The sequence below is a fragment of the Salmo salar genome, chromosome 29 (assembly GCF_965601325.2).
Source record: "Salmo salar chromosome 29, fSalSal1, whole genome shotgun sequence".
NCBI classification, from domain to species: domain Eukaryota; kingdom Metazoa; phylum Chordata; class Actinopteri; order Salmoniformes; family Salmonidae; genus Salmo; species Salmo salar.
In genome coordinates, this window is record NC_138319.1 from 36696734 (window position 1) to 36720309 (window position 23576).

A 23576-nucleotide genomic window follows, 5' to 3' on the forward strand; every position below is an offset into this window, starting at 1 on the left:
TTCATAAAACATGATATATCCTACTAATCATCATTTCCCATATCATTTCGTTTTCAGCTGTCTCCCAATATCAAGATATATTTTCCCAAAGATAATATCAAGTTAAAAAACGATATAAAACACAATAAAATACGTTGGTAGTGGTATTGGTAGTGTTATTGGTAGTGGTAGTGTTATTGGTAGTGGTATTGGTAGTGGTAGTGTTATTGGTAGTGGTATTGGTAGTGGTAGTGTTATTGGTAGTGGTAGTGGTAGTGTTATTGGTAGTGGTAGTGTTATTGGTAGTGGTAGTGGTAGTGTTATTGGTATTGGTAGTGTTATTGGTAGTGTTATTGGTAGTGGTATTGGTAGTGGTAGTGGTATTGGTAGTGGTAGTGGTATTGGTAGTGGTAGTGGTAGTGTTATTGGTAGTGGTATTGGTAGTGTTATTGGTAGTGGTAGTGTTATTGGTAGTGGTAGTGGTAGTGTTATTGGTAGTGGTAGTGTTATTGGTAGTGGTATTGGTAGTGGTAGTGTTATTGGTAGTGGTATTGGTAGTGGTAGTGTTATTGGTAGTGGTAGTGTTATTGGTAGTGTTATTGGTAGTGGTAGTGGTATTGGTAGTGGTAGTGGTAGTGGTAGTGTTATTGGTAGTGTTATTGGTAGTGGTAGTGGTATTGGTAGTGGTAGTGGTAGTGTTATTGGTAGTGGTATTGGTAGTGGTAGTGTTATTGGTAGTGGTATTGGTAGTGGTAGTGTTATTGGTAGTGGTATTGGTAGTGTTATTGGTAGTGGTAGTGGTAGTGTTATTGGTAGTGGTATTGGTAGTGGTAGTGGTATTAGTAGTGGTATTGGTAGTGGTAGTGGTAGTGGTAGTGGTATTGGTAGTGTTATTGGTAGTGGTAGTGGTAGTGTTATTGGGTAGTGGTAGTGTTATTGGTAGTGGTAGTGTTATTGGTATTGGTAGTGGTAGTGGTATTGGTAGTGGTAGTGGTATTGGTAGTGGTAGTGTTATTGGTAGTGGTAGTGGTAGTGTTATTGGTAGTGGTATTGGTAGTGGTAGTGTTATTGGTAGTGGTAGTGGTAGTGTTATTGGTAGTGGTAGTGGTAGTGGTAGTGGTAGTGGTAGTGTTATTGGTAGTGGTAGTGTTATTGGTAGTGGTAGTGTTATTGGTAGTGTTATTGGTAGTGGTAGTGTTATTGGTAGTGTTATTGGTAGTGGTAGTGTTATTGGTAGTGGTAGTGTTATTGGTAGTGGTATTGGTAGTGTTATTGGTAGTGTTATTGGTAGTGGTAGTGGTAGTGGTAGTGGTAGTGTTATTGGTAGTGGTAGTGTTATTGGTAGTGGTAGTGTTATTGGTAGTGGTAGTGTTATTGGTAGTGTTATTGGTAGTGGTAGTGTTATTGGTAGTGGTAGTGTTATTGGTAGTGGTATTGGTAGTGGTAGTGTTATTGGTAGTGTTATTGGTAGTGGTATTGGTAGTGGTAGTGTTATTGGTAGTGGTATTGGTAGTGGTAGTGGTATTGGTAGTGGTATTGGTATTGGTAGTGTTATTGGTAGTGGTAGTGGTAGTGGTATTGGTAGTGGTAGTGGTAGTGGTATTGGTATTGGTAGTGTTATTGGTAGTGGTAGTGTTATTGGTAGTGGTAGTGTTATTGGTAGTGTTATTGGTAGTGGTATTGGTATTGGTAGTGTTATTGGTAGTGTTATTGGTAGTGGTAGTGTTATTGGTAGTGGTAGTGTTATTGGTAGTGGTAGTGTTATTGGTAGTGTTAGTGGTAGTGGTAGTGTTATTGGTAGTGTTATTGGTAGTAGTAGTGTTAGTGGTAGTGGTAGTGGTAGTGTTATTGGTAGTGGTATTGGTAGTGGTAGTGTTATTGGTATTGGTAGTGGTAGTGGTAGTGGTAGTGTTATTGGTAGTGGTAGTGTTATTGGTAGTGTTATTGGTAGTGGTAGTGTTATTGGTTGTAGTGGTAGTGTTATTGGTAGTGGTATTGGTAGTGGTAGTGTTATTGGTAGTGTTATTGGTAGTGGTATTGGTAGTGGTAGTGGTATTGGTAGTGGTAGTGGTATTGGTAGTGGTATTGGTATTGGTAGTGTTATTGGTAGTGGTAGTGGTATTGGTAGTGGTAGTGGTATTGGTAGTGGTAGTGGTATTGGTAGTGGTATTGGTATTGGTAGTGTTATTGGTAGTGGTAGTGGTAGTGGTATTGGTAGTGGTAGTGGTAGTGGTATTGGTATTGGTAGTGTTATTGGTAGTGGTAGTGTTATTGGTAGTGGTAGTGGTAGTGGTAGTGTTATTGGTAGTGTTATTGGTAGTGGTATTGGTATTGGTAGTGTTATTGGTAGTGTTATTGGTAGTGGTAGTGTTATTGGTAGTGGTAGTGTTATTGGTAGTGGTAGTGTTATTGGTAGTGTTAGTGGTAGTGGTAGTGTTATTGGTAGTGTTATTGGTAGTAGTAGTGTTAGTGGTAGTGGTAGTGGTAGTGGTATTGGTAGTGGTAGTGGTAGTGGTAGTGGTATTGGTAGTGGTAGTGGTAGTGGTATTGGTAGTGGTATTGGTAGTGGTAGTGGTAGTGGTAGTGTTATTGGTAGTGTTATTGGTAGTGTTATTGGTAGTGTTATTGGTAGTGGTAGTGGTAGTGGTATTGGTAGTGTTATTGGTAGTGGTATTGGTAGTGTTATTGGTAGTGGTAGTGGTAGTGTTAGTGGTAGTGGTATTGGTAGTGTTATTGGTAGTGGTAGTGGTAGTGGTATTGGTAGTGGTATTGGTAGTGTTATTGGTAGTGTTATTGGTAGTGGTAGTGGTAGTGTTAGTGGTAGTGTTTCTGAAAGCTAATATTCACAGCAGTAGAAGTGCCACTCAACAAATAAAAAGGGAAATATTTGCAGCATTGCACGGAAACAAAATATACACTCCAGTATGTGTAACATATTCCCTGTGCGATTTCACAACAGAATGTTGACCTGCAGCCTCCATTTCAAAGTCCAGTTTAGCTGTACATTGTGTTCCCGATTCTGTGTCGACGATACATTTTTTACACACTTCTTAGTGGCACTCCTTCTTTCCCACTTGTGTGGGCTTTCCTTGTGCGTTGGCAGCACACCACTGGGACTACGATAGCCACTACTATGATCGTAATGACGAGGAGGATGAACCCAGCGATAACACCGATTCCAAACTCTGGAGAGAAAACGGGATAGTGGAGTGTTATTGGGCTGCATGATGATTCACATATGCACACACACACAATCACACACGGGCGCACGCACACACACACACACACGAACGCACGTACACACACGAGCGCACACGCACTCAGGAATTTTTGCAGTGTTGTGAGTCTAAACAAGAGTCAATAATATTTATTTCACCCTTTGCATCCCATACACATCGACTCACTATGACAAATGATAAGCACCGAAAACCCTCTTCTCCTCATCACTCACAGTGAGTAATGATAAGCACCGAAAACCCTCTTCTCCTCATCACTCACAGTGAGTAATGATAAGCACCGAAAACCCTCTTCTCCTCATCACTCACAGTGAGTAATGATAAGCACCGAAAACCCTCTTCTCCTCATCACTCACAGTGATTAATGATAAGCACCTAAAACCCTCTTCTCCTCATCACTCACAGTGAGTAATGATAAGCACCTAAAACCCTCTTCTCCTCATCACTCACAGTGAGTAATGATAAGCACCGAAAACCCTCTTCTCCTCATCACTCACAGTGATTAATGATAAGCACCTAAAACCCTATTCTCCTCATCACTCACAGTGAGTAATGATAAGCACCGAAAACCCTCTTCTCCTCATCACTCACAGTGAGTAATGATAAGCACCTAAAACCCTCTTCTCCTCATCACTCACAGTGAGTAATGATAAGCACCGAAAACCCTCTTCTCCTCATCACTCACAGTGAGTAATGATAAGCACCTAAAACCCTATCTCCTCTCACTCACAGTGAGTAATGATAAGCACCGAAAACCCTCTTCTCCTCATCACTCACAGTGAGTAATGATAAGCACCTAAAACCCTATTCTCCTCATCACTCACAGTGAGTAATGATAAGCACCGAAAACCCTCTTCTCCTCATCACTCACAGTGAGTAATGATAAGCACCTAAAACCCTCTTCTCCTCATCACTCACAGTGAGTAATGATAAGCACCTAAAACCCTCTTCTCCTCATCACTCACAGTGAGTAATTCTATATTTGTAATACCAGGTCTTGGCATTAGCTAAGTGTTCCATATTCTCAGTAGCACAGATGCATATCAACTCCCTTCATTATAATGTCCAACATGAATTATGGAGTTACAGAATATATTAAAACAGGGCCAGATTTCCTTAATGAATGCAGTAACATGCTACTTAACAGATACAAAGCCACCTACAGTACAGTGACAGCACAGGAGGTTGGTGGAACCTTAATTGGGGAGGACGGGCTCGTCCAATGACGGGAGCGGTATAAGTGGAATGGTTTCATTCCATTTGCTCCGTTCCAGCCATTATTATGAGCTGTCCTCCCCTCACCAGCCACCTGTGAGTGACAGCATCCATTATTATTAGCATGTGATCCCTGTGGGACTTGAACCGATAACCTTGGCATTGCTAGTATCCTTACCTTCAAAGAAGGACTTATTGGCACCCGGTGAACACTGTGTTTGACTGAGCTCTCCCAGCTGTTTGTCTGTGCTGCGGGAGGGGATGTAGGCCTGGACGTTGAAGCAGTAGCTCACCCCAGGATCTATATCCCTCCTGTCTAGCTCTATCTCACTGCTGGCAGAAATCCTGGTTTTCTAGAGGGACGATTACATAAAGAAGGGCTTGTATTAGCTCTATCTCACTGCTGGCAGACATCTTGGTTTTCTAGAGGGACGATTACATAAAGAAGGGCTTGTATTAACTCTATCTCACTGCTGGCAGACATCTTGGTTTTCTAGAGGGACGATTACATAAAGAAGGGCTTGTATTAGCTCTGTCTCACTGCTGGCAGAAATCTTGGTTTTCTAGAGGGACGATTACATAAAGAAGGGCTTGTATTATGTCTTCTTCTGTAGTTCAATTTCTATTACTTGTTCAATACTGTTGTAACGTCATTAAAATGGTATATATTAATGACACACATGGAGAGATTTCCCATGCAATATAATCAGAAGTTTCACGTTTGCCAAACTCATATCATCCACTGCATTTTATTTCATTACATTCCTTGACTTGCTCAATTTAAAGGAGCCTACACCATTGAGAAATGTCCTCTATCTCACTGGGTTCAGCCCCAGTGTCACGGCTTTCTGAAGGATCGGACCAAAACGCAGCGTGTTCATAGTTCCACATCTTTTTATTTAATCGTGAAACTAGATGCAATACAACAACCACTTTAACCAACAAAACAACAACGCCGTAACGCAGAGCAGGCAAACACTACTCAAAAATTAACAACCCACACAAGGAAAACAGGCTACCTAAGTATGGCTTCCAATCAGAGACAACGATAGACAGCTGCCTCTGATTGGAAACCATACCTGGCCAACGCATAGAAAAGGAAAAACATAGAAATAGAAATCTAGAAACTCCACAATGAAACAGAAACCCCAAAAACACCCAAAACACCCCCCCCTGTCACGCCCTGACCACTCTACTATGGAAAATGACATCTTACAAGGGTCAGGATGTGACACCCAGGCCCTAGAGTACTCTGAGGAACTGTAAATATTACTCTAGTGTAGATCTGTCCTCCCGTTTGAGCTTACCTTGCCCGTGCTTGTTGCTTTCCCAAAGGTGACTTTGTACTGCAGCTCATCAGCGAAGACATCCCGCATGGTCTTTAGTTTGTTCTGCTCGTTGAACAGGGCTATGGGAGGGTCTTCTACATACAGGGTGATCTTCCTCTTATCTTTGCTCACCTCAATCTTGAACTCAGGCCTGCCTATAAGAGCTGGAAGGGAAATACCATGAGACGTTGACATGCTTCCTTGTCACACCTGGCGCCCACTTGGTGACACTGACATGCTGTTGAACTACAAAATAAAGTATTTTCCCAGTGATTTATAGAAGAACCCTCTTTTCCCAGTGATTTTAAAGAAGAACCAATATTTTGACACTGGCATGTGGAAAATATGTCACTGTATGACTGTAGTCAGGTGGTTGTTACAGCTGGAGTACCTACTGTCTTGGTAAGGGGTAAACCCTTCCGAACTGGTGTGGGGGAAATCTGTGAGGTCAGAGTTTACTCTGTGTAGGGGTTCTGAGAGGACATCCGCTGAGTATGTGGCCTTCAGGTCAGTCAGAACGTTGGACAGGTCACACTCAGTCTCCATGGTCCGAATACAGTGTTGGTTCCACTCTCTTATCTGACCAACACTTAAATAGACGTAATGGTAGGGTTATCATTATCTTCAAACATGTTTGTTTTGTTGCATTAGGTCATTCATTGGGTCTGAATTAGCATCTCAAATCAAGTTGTATTTGTCACATGCTTCGTAGACAACAGGTGTAAACTAACAGTTAAATGCTTAGTTGAACACTAAGAAAAGTACAAAATTGCAATCTTTCAACTTGAGTTATATTCTTGATCTCAATGCACCACGTCACACACATTGTACTTCAATTAAACAGAAACTAGTATTCCTTCTCCCTCCTACTGCCCTCCAACACATCGACCTGAGTCTTCAAGGTCAGAGACTGAGTCTCCAACACATCGACCTGACTCTTCAGAGACTGAGTCTCCAACACATCAACCTGACTCTTCAGAGACTGAGTCTCCAACACATCAACCTGACTCTTCAGAGACTGAGTCTCCAACACATCGACCTGACTCTTCAGAGACTGAGTCTCCAACACATCGACCTGACTCTTCAAGGTCAGAGACTGAGTCTCCAACACATCGACCTGACTCTTCAAGGTCAGAGACTGAGTCTCCAACACATCAACCTGACTCTTCAAGGTCAGAGACTGAGTCTCCAACACATCGACCTGACTCTTCAGAGACTGAGTCTCCAACACATCGACCTGACTCTTCAAGGTCAGAGACTGAGTCTCCAACACATCGACCTGACTCTTCAGAGACTGAGTCTCCAACACATCGACCTGACTCTTCAAGGTCAGAGACTGAGTCTCCAACACATCGACCTGACTCTTCAGAGACTGAGTCTCCAACACATCGACCTGACTCTTCAGAGACTGAGTCTCCAACACATCGACCTGACTCTTCAAGGTCAGAGACTGAGTCTCCAACACATCAACCTGACTCTTCAAGGTCAGAGACTGAGTCTCCAACACATCGACCTGACTCTTCAAGGTCAGAGACTGAGTCTCCAACACATCGACCTGACTCTTCAAGGTCAGAGACTGAGTCTCCAACACATCGACCTGACTCTTCAGAGACTGAGTCTCCAACACATCGACCTGACTCTTCAAGGTCAGAGACTGAGTCTCCAACACATCAACCTGACTCTTCAGAGACTGAGTGTCCAACACATCGACCTGACTCTTCAAGGTCAGAGACTGAGTCTCCAACACATCGACCTGACTCTTCAAGGTCAGAGACTGAGTCTCCAACACATCGACCTGACTCTTCAAGGTCAGAGACTGAGTCTCCAACACATCGACCTGACTCTTCAAGGTCAGAGACTGAGTCTCCAACACATCGACCTGACTCTTCAAGGTCAGAGACTGAGTCTCCAACACATCGACCTGACTCTTCAAGGTCAGAGACTGAGTCTCCAACACATCGACCTGACTCTTCAAGGTCAGAGACTGAGTCTCCAACACATCGACCTGACTCTTCAAGGTCAGAGACTGAGTCTCCAACACATCGACCTGACTCTTCAGAGACTGAGTCTCCAACACATCGACCTGACTCTTCAAGGTCAGAGACTGAGTCTCCAACACATCGACCTGACTCTTCAAGGTCAGAGACTGAGTCTCCAACACATCGACCTGACTCTTCAGAGACTGAGTCTCCAACACATCGACCTGACTCTTCAGAGACTGAGTCTCCAACACATCGACCTGACTCTTCAAGGTCAGAGACTGAGTCTCCAACACATCAACCTGACTCTTCAAGGTCAGAGACTGAGTCTCCAACACATCGACCTGACTCTTCAAGGTCAGAGACTGAGTCTCCAACACATCGACCTGACTCTTCAAGGTCAGAGACTGAGTCTCCAACACATCGACCTGACTCTCAGGTCAGAGACTGAGTCTCCAACACATCGACCTGACTCTTCAAGGTCAGAGACTGAGTCTCCAACACATCAACCTGACTCTTCAGAGACTGAGTCTCCAACACATCGACCTGACTCTTCAAGGTCAGAGACTGAGTCTCCAACACATCGACCTGACTCTTCAAGGTCAGAGACTGAGTCTCCAACACATCGACCTGACTCTTCAAGGTCAGAGACTGAGTCTCCAACACATCGACCTGACTCTTCAAGGTCAGAGACTGAGTCTCCAACACATCGACCTGACTCTTCAAGGTCAGAGACTGAGTCTCCAACACATCGACCTGACTCTTCAAGGTCAGAGACTGAGTCTCCAACACATCGACCTGACTCTTCAAGGTCAGAGACTGAGTCTCCAACACATCGACCTGACTCTTCAAGGTCAGAGACTGAGTCTCCAACACATCGACCTGACTCTTCAAGGTCAGAGACTGAGTCTCCAACACATCGACCTGACTCTTCAAGGTCAGAGACTGAGTCTCCAACACATCGACCTGACTCTTCAAGGTCAGAGACTGAGTCTCCAACACATCGACCTGACTCTTCAGAGACTGAGTCTCCAACACATCGACCTGACTCTTCAAGGTCAGAGACTGAGTCTCCAACACATCGACCTGACTCTTCAAGGTCAGAGACTGAGTCTCCAACACATCGACCTGACTCTTCAGAGACTGAGTCTCCAACACATCGACCTGACTCTTCAGAGACTGAGTCTCCAACACATCGACCTGACTCTTCAAGGTCAGAGACTGAGTCTCCAACACATCAACCTGACTCTTCAAGGTCAGAGACTGAGTCTCCAACACATCGACCTGACTCTTCAAGGTCAGAGACTGAGTCTCCAACACATCGACCTGACTCTTCAAGGTCAGAGACTGAGTCTCCAACACATCGACCTGACTCTTCAAGTCAGACTGAGTCTCCAACACATCGACCTGACTCTTCAAGGTCAGAGACTGAGTCTCCAACACATCGACCTGACTCTTCAGAGACTGAGTCTCCAACACATCGACCTGACTCTTCAAGGTCAGAGACTGAGTCTCCAACACATCGACCTGACTCTCGGTCAGAGACTGAGTCTCCAACACATCGACCTGACTCTTCAAGGTCAGAGACTGAGTCTCCAACACATCGACCTGACTCTTCAAGGTCAGAGACTGAGTCTCCAACACATCGACCTGACTCTTCAAGGTCAGAGACTGAGTCTCCAACACATCGACCTGACTCTTCAAGGTCAGAGACTGAGTCTCCAACACATCGACCTGACTCTTCAAGGTCAGAGACTGAGTCTCCAACACATCGACCTGACTCTTCAAGGTCAGAGACTGAGTCTCCAACACATCGACCTGACTCTTCAAGGTCAGAGACTGAGTCTCCAACACATCGACCTGACTCTTCAGAGACTGAGTCTCCAACACATCGACCTGACTCTTCAAGGTCAGAGACTGAGTCTCCCACACACCGACCTCGGCGAGCCCCCACCTGACTCTTCAAGGTCAGAGACTGAGTCTCCAACACATCGACCTGACTCTTCAAGGTCAGAGACTGAGTCTCCAACACATCGACCTGACTCTTCAAGGTCAGAGACTGAGTCTCCAACACATCGACCTGACTCTTCAAGGTCAGAGACTGAGTCTCCAACACATCGACCTGACTCTTCAAGGTCAGAGACTGAGTCTCCAACACATCGACCTGACTCTTCAGAGACTGAGTCTCCAACACATCGACCTGACTCTTCAAGGTCAGAGACTGAGTCTCCAACACATCGACCTGACTCTTCAAGGTCAGAGACTGAGTCTCCAACACATCGACCTGACTCTTCAGAGACTGAGTCTCCAACACATCGACCTGACTCTTCAGAGACTGAGTCTCCAACACATCGACCTGACTCTTCAAGGTCAGAGACTGAGTCTCCAACACATCAACCTGACTCTTCAAGGTCAGAGACTGAGTCTCCAACACATCGACCTGACTCTTCAAGGTCAGAGACTGAGTCTCCAACACATCGACCTGACTCTTCAAGGTCAGAGACTGAGTCTCCAACACATCGACCTGACTCTTCAAGGTCAGAGACTGAGTCTCCAACACATCAACCTGACTCTTCAGAGACTGAGTCTCCAACACATCGACCTGACTCTTCAAGGTCAGAGACTGAGTCTCCAACACATCAACCTGACTCTTCAGAGACTGAGTCTCCAACACATCGACCTGACTCTTCAAGGTCAGAGACTGAGTCTCCAACACATCAACCTGACTCTTCAAGGTCAGAGACTGAGTCTCCAACACATCGACCTGACTCTTCAAGGTCAGAGACTGAGTCTCCAACACATCGACCTGACTCTTCAAGGTCAGAGACTGAGTCTCCAACACATCGACCTGACTCTTCAAGGTCAGAGACTGAGTCTCCAACACATCGACCTGACTCTTCAAGGTCAGAGACTGAGTCTCCAACACATCGACCTGACTCTTCAAGGTCAGAGACTGAGTCTCCAACACATCGACCTGACTCTTCAAGGTCAGAGACTGAGTCTCCAACACATCGACCTGACTCTTCAAGGTCAGAGACTGAGTCTCCAACACATCGACCTGACTCTTCAAGGTCAGAGACTGAGTCTCCAACACATCGACCTGACTCTTCAAGGTCAGAGACTGAGTCTCCAACACATCGACCTGACTCTTCAGAGACTGAGTCTCCAACACATCGACCTGACTCTTCAAGGTCAGAGACTGAGTCTCCAACACATCAACCTGACTCTTCAAGGTCAGAGACTGAGTCTCCAACACATCGACCTGACTCTTCAGAGACTGAGTCTCCAACACATCGACCTGACTCTTCAGAGACTGAGTCTCCAACACATCGACCTGACTCTTCAAGGTCAGAGACTGAGTCTCCAACACATCGACCTGACTCTTCAAGGTCAGAGACTGAGTCTCCAACACATCGACCTGACTCTTCAAGGTCAGAGACTGAGTCTCCAACACATCGACCTGACTCTTCAAGGTCAGAGACTGAGTCTCCAACACATCAACCTGACTCTTCAAGGTCAGAGACTGAGTCTCCAACACATCGACCTGACTCTTCAGAGACTGAGTCTCCAACACATCGACCTGACTCTTCAAGGTCAGAGACTGAGTCTCCAACACATCGACCTGACTCTTCAGAGACTGAGTCTCCAACACATCGACCTGACTCTTCAGAGACTGAGTCTCCAACACATCGACCTGACTCTTCAGAGACTGAGTCTCCAACACATCGACCTGACTCTTCAGAGACTGAGTCTCCAACACATCGACCTGACTCTTCAAGGTCAGAGACTGAGTCTCCAACACATCGACCTGACTCTTCAGAGACTGAGTCTCCAACACATCGACCTGACTCTTCAGAGACTGAGTCTCCAACACATCGACCTGACTCTTCAGAGACTGAGTCTCCAACACATCGACCTGACTCTTCAAGGTCAGAGACTGAGTCTCCAACACATCGACCTGACTCTTCAGAGACTGAGTCTCCAACACATCGACCTGACTCTTCAGAGACTGAGTCTCCAACACATCGACCTGACTCTTCAGAGACTGAGTCTCCAACACATCGACCTGACTCTTCAAGGTCAGAGACTGAGTCTCCAACACATCGACCTGACTCTTCAGAGACTGAGTCTCCAACACATCGACCTGACTCTTCAAGGTCAGAGACTGAGTCTCCAACACATCGACCTGACTCTTCAGAGACTGAGTCTCCAACACATCGACCTGACTCTTCAAGGTCAGAGACTGAGTCTCCAACACATCGACCTGACTCTTCAAGGTCAGAGACTGAGTCTCCAACACATCGACCTGACTCTTCAAGGTCAGAGACTGAGTCTCCAACACATCGACCTGACTCTTCAAGGTCAGAGACTGAGTCTCCAACACATCGACCTGACTCTTCAGAGACTGAGTCTCCAACACATCGACCTGACTCTTCAGAGACTGAGTCTCCAACACATCGACCTGACTCTTCAGAGACTGAGTCTCCAACACATCGACCTGACTCTTCAGAGACTGAGTCTCCAACACATCGACCTGACTCTTCAAGGTCAGAGACTGAGTCTCCAACACATCGACCTGACTCTTCAGAGACTGAGTCTCCAACACATCGACCTGACTCTTCAAGGTCAGAGACTGAGTCTCCAACACATCGACCTGACTCTTCAAGGTCAGAGACTGAGTCTCCAACACATCGACCTGACTCTTCAAGGTCAGAGACTGAGTCTCCAACACATCGACCTGACTCTTCAAGGTCAGAGACTGAGTCTCCAACACATCGACCTGACTCTTCAGAGACTGAGTCTCCAACACATCGACCTGACTCTTCAAGGTCAGAGACTGAGTCTCCAACACATCGACCTGACTCTTCAGAGACTGAGTCTCCAACACATCGACCTGACTCTTCAAGGTCAGAGACTGAGTCTCCAACACATCGACCTGACTCTTCAGAGACTGAGTCTCCAACACATCAACCTGACTCTTCAAGGTCAGAGACTGAGTCTCCAACACATCGACCTGACTCTTCAGAGACTGAGTCTCCAACACATCGACCTGACTCTTCAGAGACTGAGTCTCCAACACATCGACCTGACTCTTCAAGGTCAGAGACTGAGTCTCCAACACATCGACCTGACTCTTCAAGGTCAGAGACTGAGTCTCCAACACATCGACCTGACTCTTCAAGGTCAGAGACTGAGTCTCCAACACATCGACCTGACTCTTCAGAGACTGAGTCTCCAACACATCGACCTGACTCTTCAAGGTCAGAGACTGAGTCTCCAACACATCGACCTGACTCTTCAGAGACTGAGTCTCCAACACATCGACCTGACTCTTCAAGGTCAGAGACTGAGTCTCCAACACATCGACCTGACTCTTCAAGGTCAGAGACTGAGTCTCCAACACATCGACCTGACTCTTCAAGGTCAGAGACTGAGTCTCCAACACATCGACCTGACTCTTCAAGGTCAGAGACTGAGTCTCCAACACATCGACCTGACTCTTCAAGGTCAGAGACTGAGTCTCCAACACATCGACCTGACTCTTCAAGGTCAGAGACTGAGTCTCCAACACATCGACCTGACTCTTCAAGGTCAGAGACTGAGTCTCCAACACATCGACCTGACTCTTCAGAGACTGAGTCTCCAACACATCGACCTGACTCTTCAGAGACTGAGTCTCCAACACATCGACCTGACTCTTCAAGGTCAGAGACTGAGTCTCCAACACATCGACCTGACTCTTCAGAGACTGAGTCTCCAACACATCGACCTGACTCTTCAAGGTCAGAGACTGAGTCTCCAACACATCGACCTGACTCTTCAGAGACTGAGTCTCCAACACATCGACCTGACTCTTCAAGGTCAGAGACTGAGTCTCCAACACATCGACCTGACTCTTCAGAGACTGAGTCTCCAACACATCGACCTGACTCTTCAAGGTCAGAGACTGAGTCTCCAACACATCGACCTGACTCTTCAGAGACTGAGTCTCCAACACATCGACCTGACTCTTCAGAGACTGAGTCTCCAACACATCGACCTGACTCTTCAAGGTCAGAGACTGAGTCTCCAACACATCGACCTGACTCTTCAAGGTCAGAGACTGAGTCTCCAACACATCGACCTGACTCTTCAAGGTCAGAGACTGAGTCTCCAACACATCGACCTGACTCTTCAGAGACTGAGTCTCCAACACATCGACCTGACTCTTCAAGGTCAGAGACTGAGTCTCCAACACATCGACCTGACTCTTCAGAGACTGAGTCTCCAACACATCGACCTGACTCTTCAAGGTCAGAGACTGAGTCTCCAACACATCGACCTGACTCTTCAAGGTCAGAGACTGAGTCTCCAACACATCGACCTGACTCTTCAAGGTCAGAGACTGAGTCTCCAACACATCGACCTGACTCTTCAAGGTCAGAGACTGAGTCTCCAACACATCGACCTGACTCTTCAAGGTCAGAGACTGAGTCTCCAACACATCGACCTGACTCTTCAAGGTCAGAGACTGAGTCTCCAACACATCGACCTGACTCTTCAAGGTCAGAGACTGAGTCTCCAACACATCGACCTGACTCTTCAGAGACTGAGTCTCCAACACATCGACCTGACTCTTCAGAGACTGAGTCTCCAACACATCGACCTGACTCTTCAGAGACTGAGTCTCCAACACATCGACCTGACTCTTCAGAGACTGAGTCTCCAACACATCGACCTGACTCTTCAAGGTCAGAGACTGAGTCTCCAACACATCGACCTGACTCTTCAGAGACTGAGTCTCCAACACATCGACCTGACTCTTCAAGGTCAGAGACTGAGTCTCCAACACATCGACCTGACTCTTCAAGGTCAGAGACTGAGTCTCCAACACATCGACCTGACTCTTCAAGGTCAGAGACTGAGTCTCCAACACATCGACCTGACTCTTCAGAGACTGAGTCTCCAACACATCGACCTGACTCTTCAAGGTCAGAGACTGAGTCTCCAACACATCGACCTGACTCTTCAGAGACTGAGTCTCCAACACATCGACCTGACTCTTCAAGGTCAGAGACTGAGTCTCCAACACATCGACCTGACTCTTCAAGGTCAGAGACTGAGTCTCCAACACATCGACCTGACTCTTCAAGGTCAGAGACTGAGTCTCCAACACATCGACCTGACTCTTCAAGGTCAGAGACTGAGTCTCCAACACATCGACCTGACTCTTCAGAGACTGAGTCTCCAACACATCGACCTGACTCTTCAAGGTCAGAGACTGAGTCTCCAACACATCGACCTGACTCTTCAGAGACTGAGTCTCCAACACATCGACCTGACTCTTCAAGGTCAGAGACTGAGTCTCCAACACATCGACCTGACTCTTCAAGGTCAGAGACTGAGTCTCCAACACATCGACCTGACTCTTCAAGGTCAGAGACTGAGTCTCCAACACATCGACCTGACTCTTCAAGGTCAGAGACTGAGTCTCCAACACATCGACCTGACTCTTCAGAGACTGAGTCTCCAACACATCGACCTGACTCTTCAAGGTCAGAGACTGAGTCTCCAACACATCGACCTGACTCTTCAGAGACTGAGTCTCCAACACATCGACCTGACTCTTCAAGGTCAGAGACTGAGTCTCCAACACATCGACCTGACTCTTCAGAGACTGAGTCTCCAACACATCGACCTGACTCTTCAAGGTCAGAGACTGAGTCTCCAACACATCGACCTGACTCTTCAGAGACTGAGTCTCCAACACATCGACCTGACTCTTCAAGGTCAGAGACTGAGTCTCCAACACATCGACCTGACTCTTCAGAGACTGAGTCTCCAACACATCGACCTGACTCTTCAGAGACTGAGTCTCCAACACATCGACCTGACTCTTCAAGGTCAGAGACTGAGTCTCCAACACATCGACCTGACTCTTCAAGGTCAGAGACTGAGTCTCCAACACATCGACCTGACTCTTCAAGGTCAGAGACTGAGTCTCCAACACATCGACCTGACTCTTCAGAGACTGAGTCTCCAACACATCGACCTGACTCTTCAAGGTCAGAGACTGAGTCTCCAACACATCGACCTGACTCTTCAGAGACTGAGTCTCCAACACATCGACCTGACTCTTCAAGGTCAGAGACTGAGTCTCCAACACATCGACCTGACTCTTCAAGGTCAGAGACTGAGTCTCCAACACATCGACCTGACTCTTCTCAGAGACTGAGTCTCCAACACATCGACCTGACTCTTCAAGGTCAGAGACTGAGTCTCCAACACATCGACCTGACTCTTCAGAGACTGAGTCTCCAACACATCGACCTGACTCTTCAGAGACTGAGTCTCCAACACATCGACCTGACTCTTCAAGGTCAGAGACTGAGTCTCCAACACATCGACCTGACTCTTCAAGGTCAGAGACTGAGTCTCCAACACATCGACCTGACTCTTCAAGGTCAGAGACTGAGTCTCCAACACATCGACCTGACTCTTCAGAGACTGAGTCTCCAACACATCGACCTGACTCTTCAAGGTCAGAGACTGAGTCTCCAACACATCGACCTGACTCTTCAGAGACTGAGTCTCCAACACATCGACCTGACTCTTCAAGGTCAGAGACTGAGTCTCCAACACATCGACCTGACTCTTCAAGGTCAGAGACTGAGTCTCCAACACATCGACCTGACTCTTCAAGGTCAGAGACTGAGTCTCCAACACATCGACCTGACTCTTCAAGGTCAGAGACTGAGTCTCCAACACATCGACCTGACTCTTCAGAGACTGAGTCTCCAACACATCGACCTGACTCTTCAAGGTCAGAGACTGAGTCTCCAACACATCGACCTGACTCTTCAGAGACTGAGTCTCCAACACATCGACCTGACTCTTCAAGGTCAGAGACTGAGTCTCCAACACATCGACCTGACTCTTCAGAGACTGAGTCTCCAACACATCGACCTGACTCTTCAAGGTCAGAGACTGAGTCTCCAACACATCGACCTGACTCTTCAGAGACTGAGTCTCCAACACATCGACCTGACTCTTCAAGGTCAGAGACTGAGTCTCCAACACATCGACCTGACTCTTCAGAGACTGAGTCTCCAACACATCGACCTGACTCTTCAGAGACTGAGTCTCCAACACATCGACCTGACTCTTCAAGGTCAGAGACTGAGTCTCCAACACATCGACCTGACTCTTCAGGTCAGAGACTGAGTCTCCAACACATCGACCTGACTCTTCAGAGACTGAGTCTCCAACACATCGACCTGACTCTTCAAGGTCAGAGACTGAGTCTCCAACACATCGACCTGACTCTTCAGAGACTGAGTCTCCAACACATCGACCTGACTCTTCAAGGTCAGAGACTGAGTCTCCAACACATCGACCTGACTCTTCAGGTCGAGACTGAGTCTCCAACACATCGACCTGACTCTTCAAGGTCAGAGACTGAGTCTCCAACACATCGACCTGACTCTTCAAGGTCAGAGACTGAGTCTCCAACACATCGACCTGACTCTTCAAGGTCAGAGACTGAGTCTCCAACACATCGACCTGACTCTTCAAGGTCAGAGACTGAGTCTCCAACACATCGACCTGACTCTTCAAGGTCAGAGACTGAGTCTCCAACACATCGACCTGACTCTTCAAGGTCAGAGACTGAGTCTCCAACACATCGACCTGACTCTTCAAGGTCAGGACTGAGTCTCCAACACATCGACCTGACTCTTCAAGGTCAGAGACTGAGTCTCCAACACATCGACCTGACTCTTCAAGGTCAGAGACTGAGTCTCCAACACATCGACCTGACTCTTCAAGGTCAGAGACTGAGTCTCCAACACATCGACCTGACTCTTCAGAGACTGAGTCTCCAACACATCGACCTGACTCTTCAGAGACTGAGTCTCCAACACATCGACCTGACTCTTCAAGGTCAGAGACTGAGTCTCCAACACATCGACCTGACTCTTCAGAGACTGAGTCTCCAACACATCGACCTGACTCTTCAAGGTCAGAGACTGAGTCTCCAACACATCGACCTGACTCTTCAAGGTCAGAGACTGAGTCTCCAACACATCGACCTGACTCTTCAGAGACTGAGTCTCCAACACATCGACCTGACTCTTCAGAGACTGAGTCTCCAACACATCGACCTGACTCTTCAAGGTCAGAGACTGAGTCTCCAACACATCGACCTGACTCTTCAAGGTCAGAGACTGAGTCTCCAACACATCGACCTGACTCTTCAAGGTCAGAGACTGAGTCTCCAACACATCGACCTGACTCTTCAAGGTCAGAGACTGAGTCTCCAACACATCGACCTGACTCTTCAAGGTCAGAGACTGAGTCTCCAACACATCGACCTGACTCTTCAGAGACTGAGTCTCCAACACATCGACCTGACTCTTCAAGGTCAGAGACTGAGTCTCCAACACATCGACCTGACTCTTCAGAGACTGAGTCTCCAACACATCGACCTGACTCTTCAGAGACTGAGTCTCCAACACATCGACCTGACTCTTCAGAGACTGAGTCTCCAACACATCGACCTGACTCTTCAGAGACTGAGTCTCCAACACATCGACCTGACTCTTCAAGGTCAGAGACTGAGTCTCCAACACATCGACCTGACTCTTCAGAGACTGAGTCTCCAACACATCGACCTGACTCTTCAGAGACTGAGTCTCCAACACATCGACCTGACTCTTCAAGGTCAGAGACTGAGTCTCCAACACATCGACCTGACTCTTCAGAGACTGAGTCTCCAACACATCGACCTGACTCTTCAAGGTCAGAGACTGAGTCTCCAACACATCGACCTGACTCTTCAGAGACTGAGTCTCCAACACATCGACCTGACTCTTCAAGGTCAGAGACTGAGTCTCCAACACATCGACCTGACTCTTCAGAGACTGAGTCTCCAACACATCGACCTGACTCTTCAAGGTCAGAGACTGAGTCTCCAACACATCGACCTGACTCTTCAGAGACTGAGTCTCCAACACATCGACCTGACTCTTCAAGGTCAGAGACTGAGTCTCCAACACATCGACCTGACTCTTCAAGGTCAGAGACTGAGTCTCCAACACATCGACCTGACTCTTCAAGGTCAGAGACTGAGTCTCCAACACATCGACCTGACTCTTCAAGGTCAGAGACTGAGTCTCCAACACATCGACCTGACTCTTCAGAGACTGAGTCTCCAACACATCGACCTGACTCTTCAGAGACTGAGTCTCCAACATATCGACCTGACTCTTCAGAGACTGAGTCTCCAACACATCGACCTGACTCTTCAGAGACTGAGTCTCCAACACATCGACCTGACTCTTCAAGGTCAGAGACTGAGTCTCCAACACATCGACCTGACTCTTCAGAGACTGAGTCTCCAACACATCGACCTGACTCTTCAAGGTCAGAGACTGAGTCTCCAACACATCGACCTGACTCTTCAAGGTCAGAGACTGAGTCTCAAACACATCGACCTGACTCTTCAAGGTCAGAGACTGAGTCTCCAACACATCGACCTGACTCTTCAAGGTCAGAGACTGAGTCTCCAACACATCGACCTGACTCTTCAAGGTCAGAGACTGAGTCTCCAACACATCGACCTGACTCTTCAGAGACTGAGTCTCCAACACATCGACCTGACTCTTCAAGGTCAGAGACTGAGTCTCCAACACATCGACCTGACTCTTCAGAGACTGAGTCTCCAACACATCGACCTGACTCTTCAAGGTCAGAGACTGAGTCTCCAACACATCGACCTGACTCTTCAGAGACTGAGTCTCCAACACATCAACCTGACTCTTCAAGGTCAGAGACTGAGTCTCCAACACATCGACCTGACTCTTCAGAGACTGAGTCTCCAACACATCGACCTGACTCTTCAAGGTCAGAGACTGAGTCTCCAACACATCGACCTGACTCTTCAGAGACTGAGTCTCCAACACATCGACCTGACTCTTCAGAGACTGAGTCTCCAACACATCGACCTGACTCTTCAGAGACTGAGTCTCCAACACATCGACCTGACTCTTCAAGGTCAGAGACTGAGTCTGGGAAGAATAGATTAGTGCAGACCCCCCATGATCATGGGATTATTGGCACCGTCTTTTTTATATTTCATGGAGACATTTCATTTCATGAATAGCAGTAGGAAGTAATAAAAGCATTTGGTAATTACCTGATATGTAGGAAACTGAGTTTTTTCAATGTTTAGTTAATAATAATTGAAGTGGCAGATAAATACACTACTTGGCAATTGAATGGAATGATTGGAATTGTTCGGTCTTCCTATAAGTGCAAAACATTGTAATATCAGCATGTAAATGATTTACTTACACAGAATATTCAACAGTGTATGAATAGTTGAAAGGTTTAGGATCCCACATAAGCAGTGTTTTGAAGTTGATAGACAACCAGGAAACGTTCTGTGCCTTGGGATAGTTACCTACATGAAGAACAAGATCAGTTACCTACACGAAGAACAAGATCAGTTACCTACATGAAGAACAAGATCAGTTAACTACATGAAGAACAAGATCAGTTACCTACATGAAGAACAAGATCAGTTACCTACATGAAGAACAAGATCAGTTACCTACATGAAGAACAAGATCAGTTAACTACACGAAGAACAAGATCAGTTAACTACATGAAGAACAAGATCAGTTACCTACATGAAGAACAAGATCAGTTACCTACATGAAGAACAAGATCAGTTACCTACATGAAGAACAAGATCAGTTACCTACATGAAGAACAAGATCAGTTAACTACATGAAGAACAAGATCAGTTAACTAACTACATGTAATGTTAGACAATGACAATGAGTGAAAGTGAAATAATTAGGACAGTGTGCCTTTCCATAAGAGCATCACATGGGACACTCCCTGTACTAAGCCAGCCTGATCCAAGAAGTTGCCAACAAAAAGTTAGGAAATTGTGGCTTTTAAATACAGTACGTGATTTATCCATATAGGCTGGTGTGTTGTTTAGCAACAAAACCAACAGGTGTGCAAAACAGACAGGATTGGCTTAGGTTGTTGACAACATGTAAACTATATTTAGTCTCCTATGTTTATTGAAAACATAAATACATTTGCACAATGAGCACTTGTCTCTCAAATACATCGTTACAGTTGTTGGTTAGCTAGCTAGCGAATTTTTTTGACACATTAGCATAGATATGACATCAGTCAAAACACATCAAAACAAGACATGGTATCAAGAACAACAAGATAAAACTATCTGAATTGAGACACCTGATTCTCCACAAGGCAGTTTCTTGTCATTGACCCGTTTACATGCACACCAATATCCCGTTGTTATTATTATTATTATTCAGGATACTCAAGTATTCCGTTTCACATGTCATGTGTGTTGTGTGATGTCTCTGTCTGAATGTCAATCAAATTACTTCAAAAAGTAGGTTACCTGAGCATTTCAATCCTCCATAATAATTCCATAATAATGTTTTTATTTTTTTGCCGAGACTCTGTACTGGACATTGTAGCCTAACATTACTTGCCCCTAATTTAGACAAGTTTCTGCTTATAATTTCCGACATTTGGTATGCCCTATTATAATTTCCCACATTTGGTATGCCCTATTATAATTTCCGACATTTGGTATGCCCTATTATAATTTCCCACATTTGGTATGCCCTATAATAATTTCCGACATTTGGTATGCCCTATTATAATTTCCCACATTTGGTATGCCCTATTATAATTTCCCACATTTGGTATGCCCTATTATAATTTCCCACATTTGGTATGCCCTATTATAATTTCCCACATTTCGTATGCCCTATTATAATTTCCCACATTTGGTAGAACATTTGTTTGTCAGCTATAGTTAGATACAGGTAGCTTCTCTTCTGTCATAACTTGTTGCCCCAGAAGACTAAATACAGTAGTGCTCACCAGGATAATGTCTTACATTGATAGAATGAATGCATTAGTAATCAATTTAACACTGCTAAAGTTGTCTGTTTCATTTAGGGACCGGGGGAAAAATGCAAGAACTCCAAAAACAGTGGAAAGATTGATCCTGTGCAAAATGTACAAATGTCATCAGTTTGACCCGTTTTAAGGAAATGAAAAGTTGAGAAAACTTATGAAACACATTTCTGATAAGACTTCAGTTCATCTTGGGTGCATATTTGATCTGGTTGAAATACTGTCTGCTTGCATAACAGTGTTAAAGATAACATGTTACACTCACATTCCTATTTTCTCAAGAGATGCTGAAAGAAAGAAATCATAAGTAGCTCTGGATAAGAGTGTTTGTTAAATGACTCGAATGTAAAAAATATTTATCCGCTGCTGTTCCCGAGACAAAATTAACCTTTATTGTACCAATTCACTGCAAGAAATACATATTTCTGCAGGAGTTAATATTATATTATACATGTGAGAGGTTATAGGCCTAGAGTCATTGTCCAGATTTGAGTTACTATTCCATGTAACCCATATGAATTTAAATTAGGAATTGTCTTGATTTATGGTACTGGGATACTCGTGAGAGGGATTTTAAAAGTGCATGTTAACAGTTTATCCCGAATAAAATCTTAAACGGGATATGAGCTACTATCCCGGATACTGTGCGCATGTAAACATGTTCATTGTTGCTAACTATTTGAACATCCAGAATCACAACAACACATGGACTTCTGCCCCGTTGAAGGGTGAGTATCGTGTTCGTGATGTAGTCAGCTAAACCCGTATATACTATTTGTCTAGTGTACAGCTTTTAGGTTTGTAGGCTAGTTTTATATTTTAATTGCACGTGATGTTTTTGACTCACCTGAAACACAGTTTGTAAAAAATAGTACAGTACACAATCTCCTACAAAAAGTTGTCCTTTCCATTTTCAACATGCTATATTCCAACAGGTCCGTGTGAAAACAGTAATCCAGTGGAGGAAGAAGTGAAAAGTGACTCGGGTCTCGGCCAGCTACAGTCTGTCAGTGCTTCAACCTGCTGCCGAAAAAAGAAGAACAAGACGCGTGTAACGTGCAAATAAGGTTGTGGTTTATTACCCGGTGGGATGGGCTTCTGATACTAGTGTATGCAACTTGCTTAACTTTTTGTGATGACAAAAAAAACATCGTAGCCTACTGTATTACGAACAAGCTGGTGTATAGCTTCTTGTATGTAGCCTAGTAAAATGTGTCATTCATTTCAAAAAAAGTTGTATGCACATATAGTCAAAGAATAAGTCAAAGAATAATATTACATTTGCGCACAAGCATACGACATCATGCGAGAAAAAAACGATTTTAGTGGCCCCCTGTTGACAGCGGAGAGCAAATGTTATTTTTAAAGTTAATTTCCTGCAATTCTACACATTTTCCCCATGGGGTGTAGAGAAAATGTTGTAGTTTTAACACTAGAACCGCTAAAGAAGTCATTTCGACTGCCGATGAATGAATTAATCTGTCATTTGTTTTATCATGCCCACCTTCCGTCCACGAGTCTTCTTAAATAAGTCTATAAAACACACTATAAAACACATTAGAATCTTAATATCACATTCAGAACTGGATTTATAACCAGGTTTAGGAGGGCATGTCATTTTTTGAATGGATTTCCCTCGTCGGCTCTTCTTCTCCCGACAGTTGAAAGTGCAGTACCCCTAGCTGATAACCGAAACGAATTTCACACATATAACAACAGATGAGATAAATTAGGTAACCTATGATGGGGAGAAAGGATGCGAACGGGTGAGTTGATGAGTGAGGGGGAGGCGAAAGATGCATAATTACGTAATCATTGTGAATGAAGAACAGTGCTGGTCTTTCTATTGTATTGATCGTTTCTAATTCCACCGAACAAAAATA

General features: G+C 45.4%; 2 protein-coding genes across 2 annotated transcripts; both read right to left on the reverse strand.

Annotated features, from left to right (window-relative positions):
* Positions 1 to 2654: 2654 nt before the first annotated feature.
* LOC106590649 (tissue factor) lies at positions 2655 to 22750 on the reverse strand. Its single transcript, XM_014181785.3, has 6 exons — positions 22541 to 22750; positions 20071 to 20179; positions 6154 to 6347; positions 5738 to 5922; positions 4609 to 4783; positions 2655 to 3164 (listed from the first exon to the last, which is right to left on the reverse strand). The coding sequence occupies exons 1-6, from the start codon at positions 22611 to 22613 to the stop codon at positions 3019 to 3021; spliced, it is 882 nt and encodes a 293-aa protein (XP_014037260.2). The 5' UTR covers positions 22614 to 22750; the 3' UTR covers positions 2655 to 3018.
* LOC145865681 (uncharacterized) lies at positions 9648 to 19816 on the reverse strand. The gene is made up of 4 exons (XM_082970621.1): positions 19810 to 19816; positions 12752 to 15975; positions 10675 to 12709; positions 9648 to 9697 (listed from the first exon to the last, which is right to left on the reverse strand). The coding sequence occupies exons 1-4, from the start codon at positions 19814 to 19816 to the stop codon at positions 9648 to 9650; spliced, it is 5316 nt and encodes a 1771-aa protein (XP_082826747.1).
* Positions 22751 to 23576: the final 826 nt, after the last annotated feature.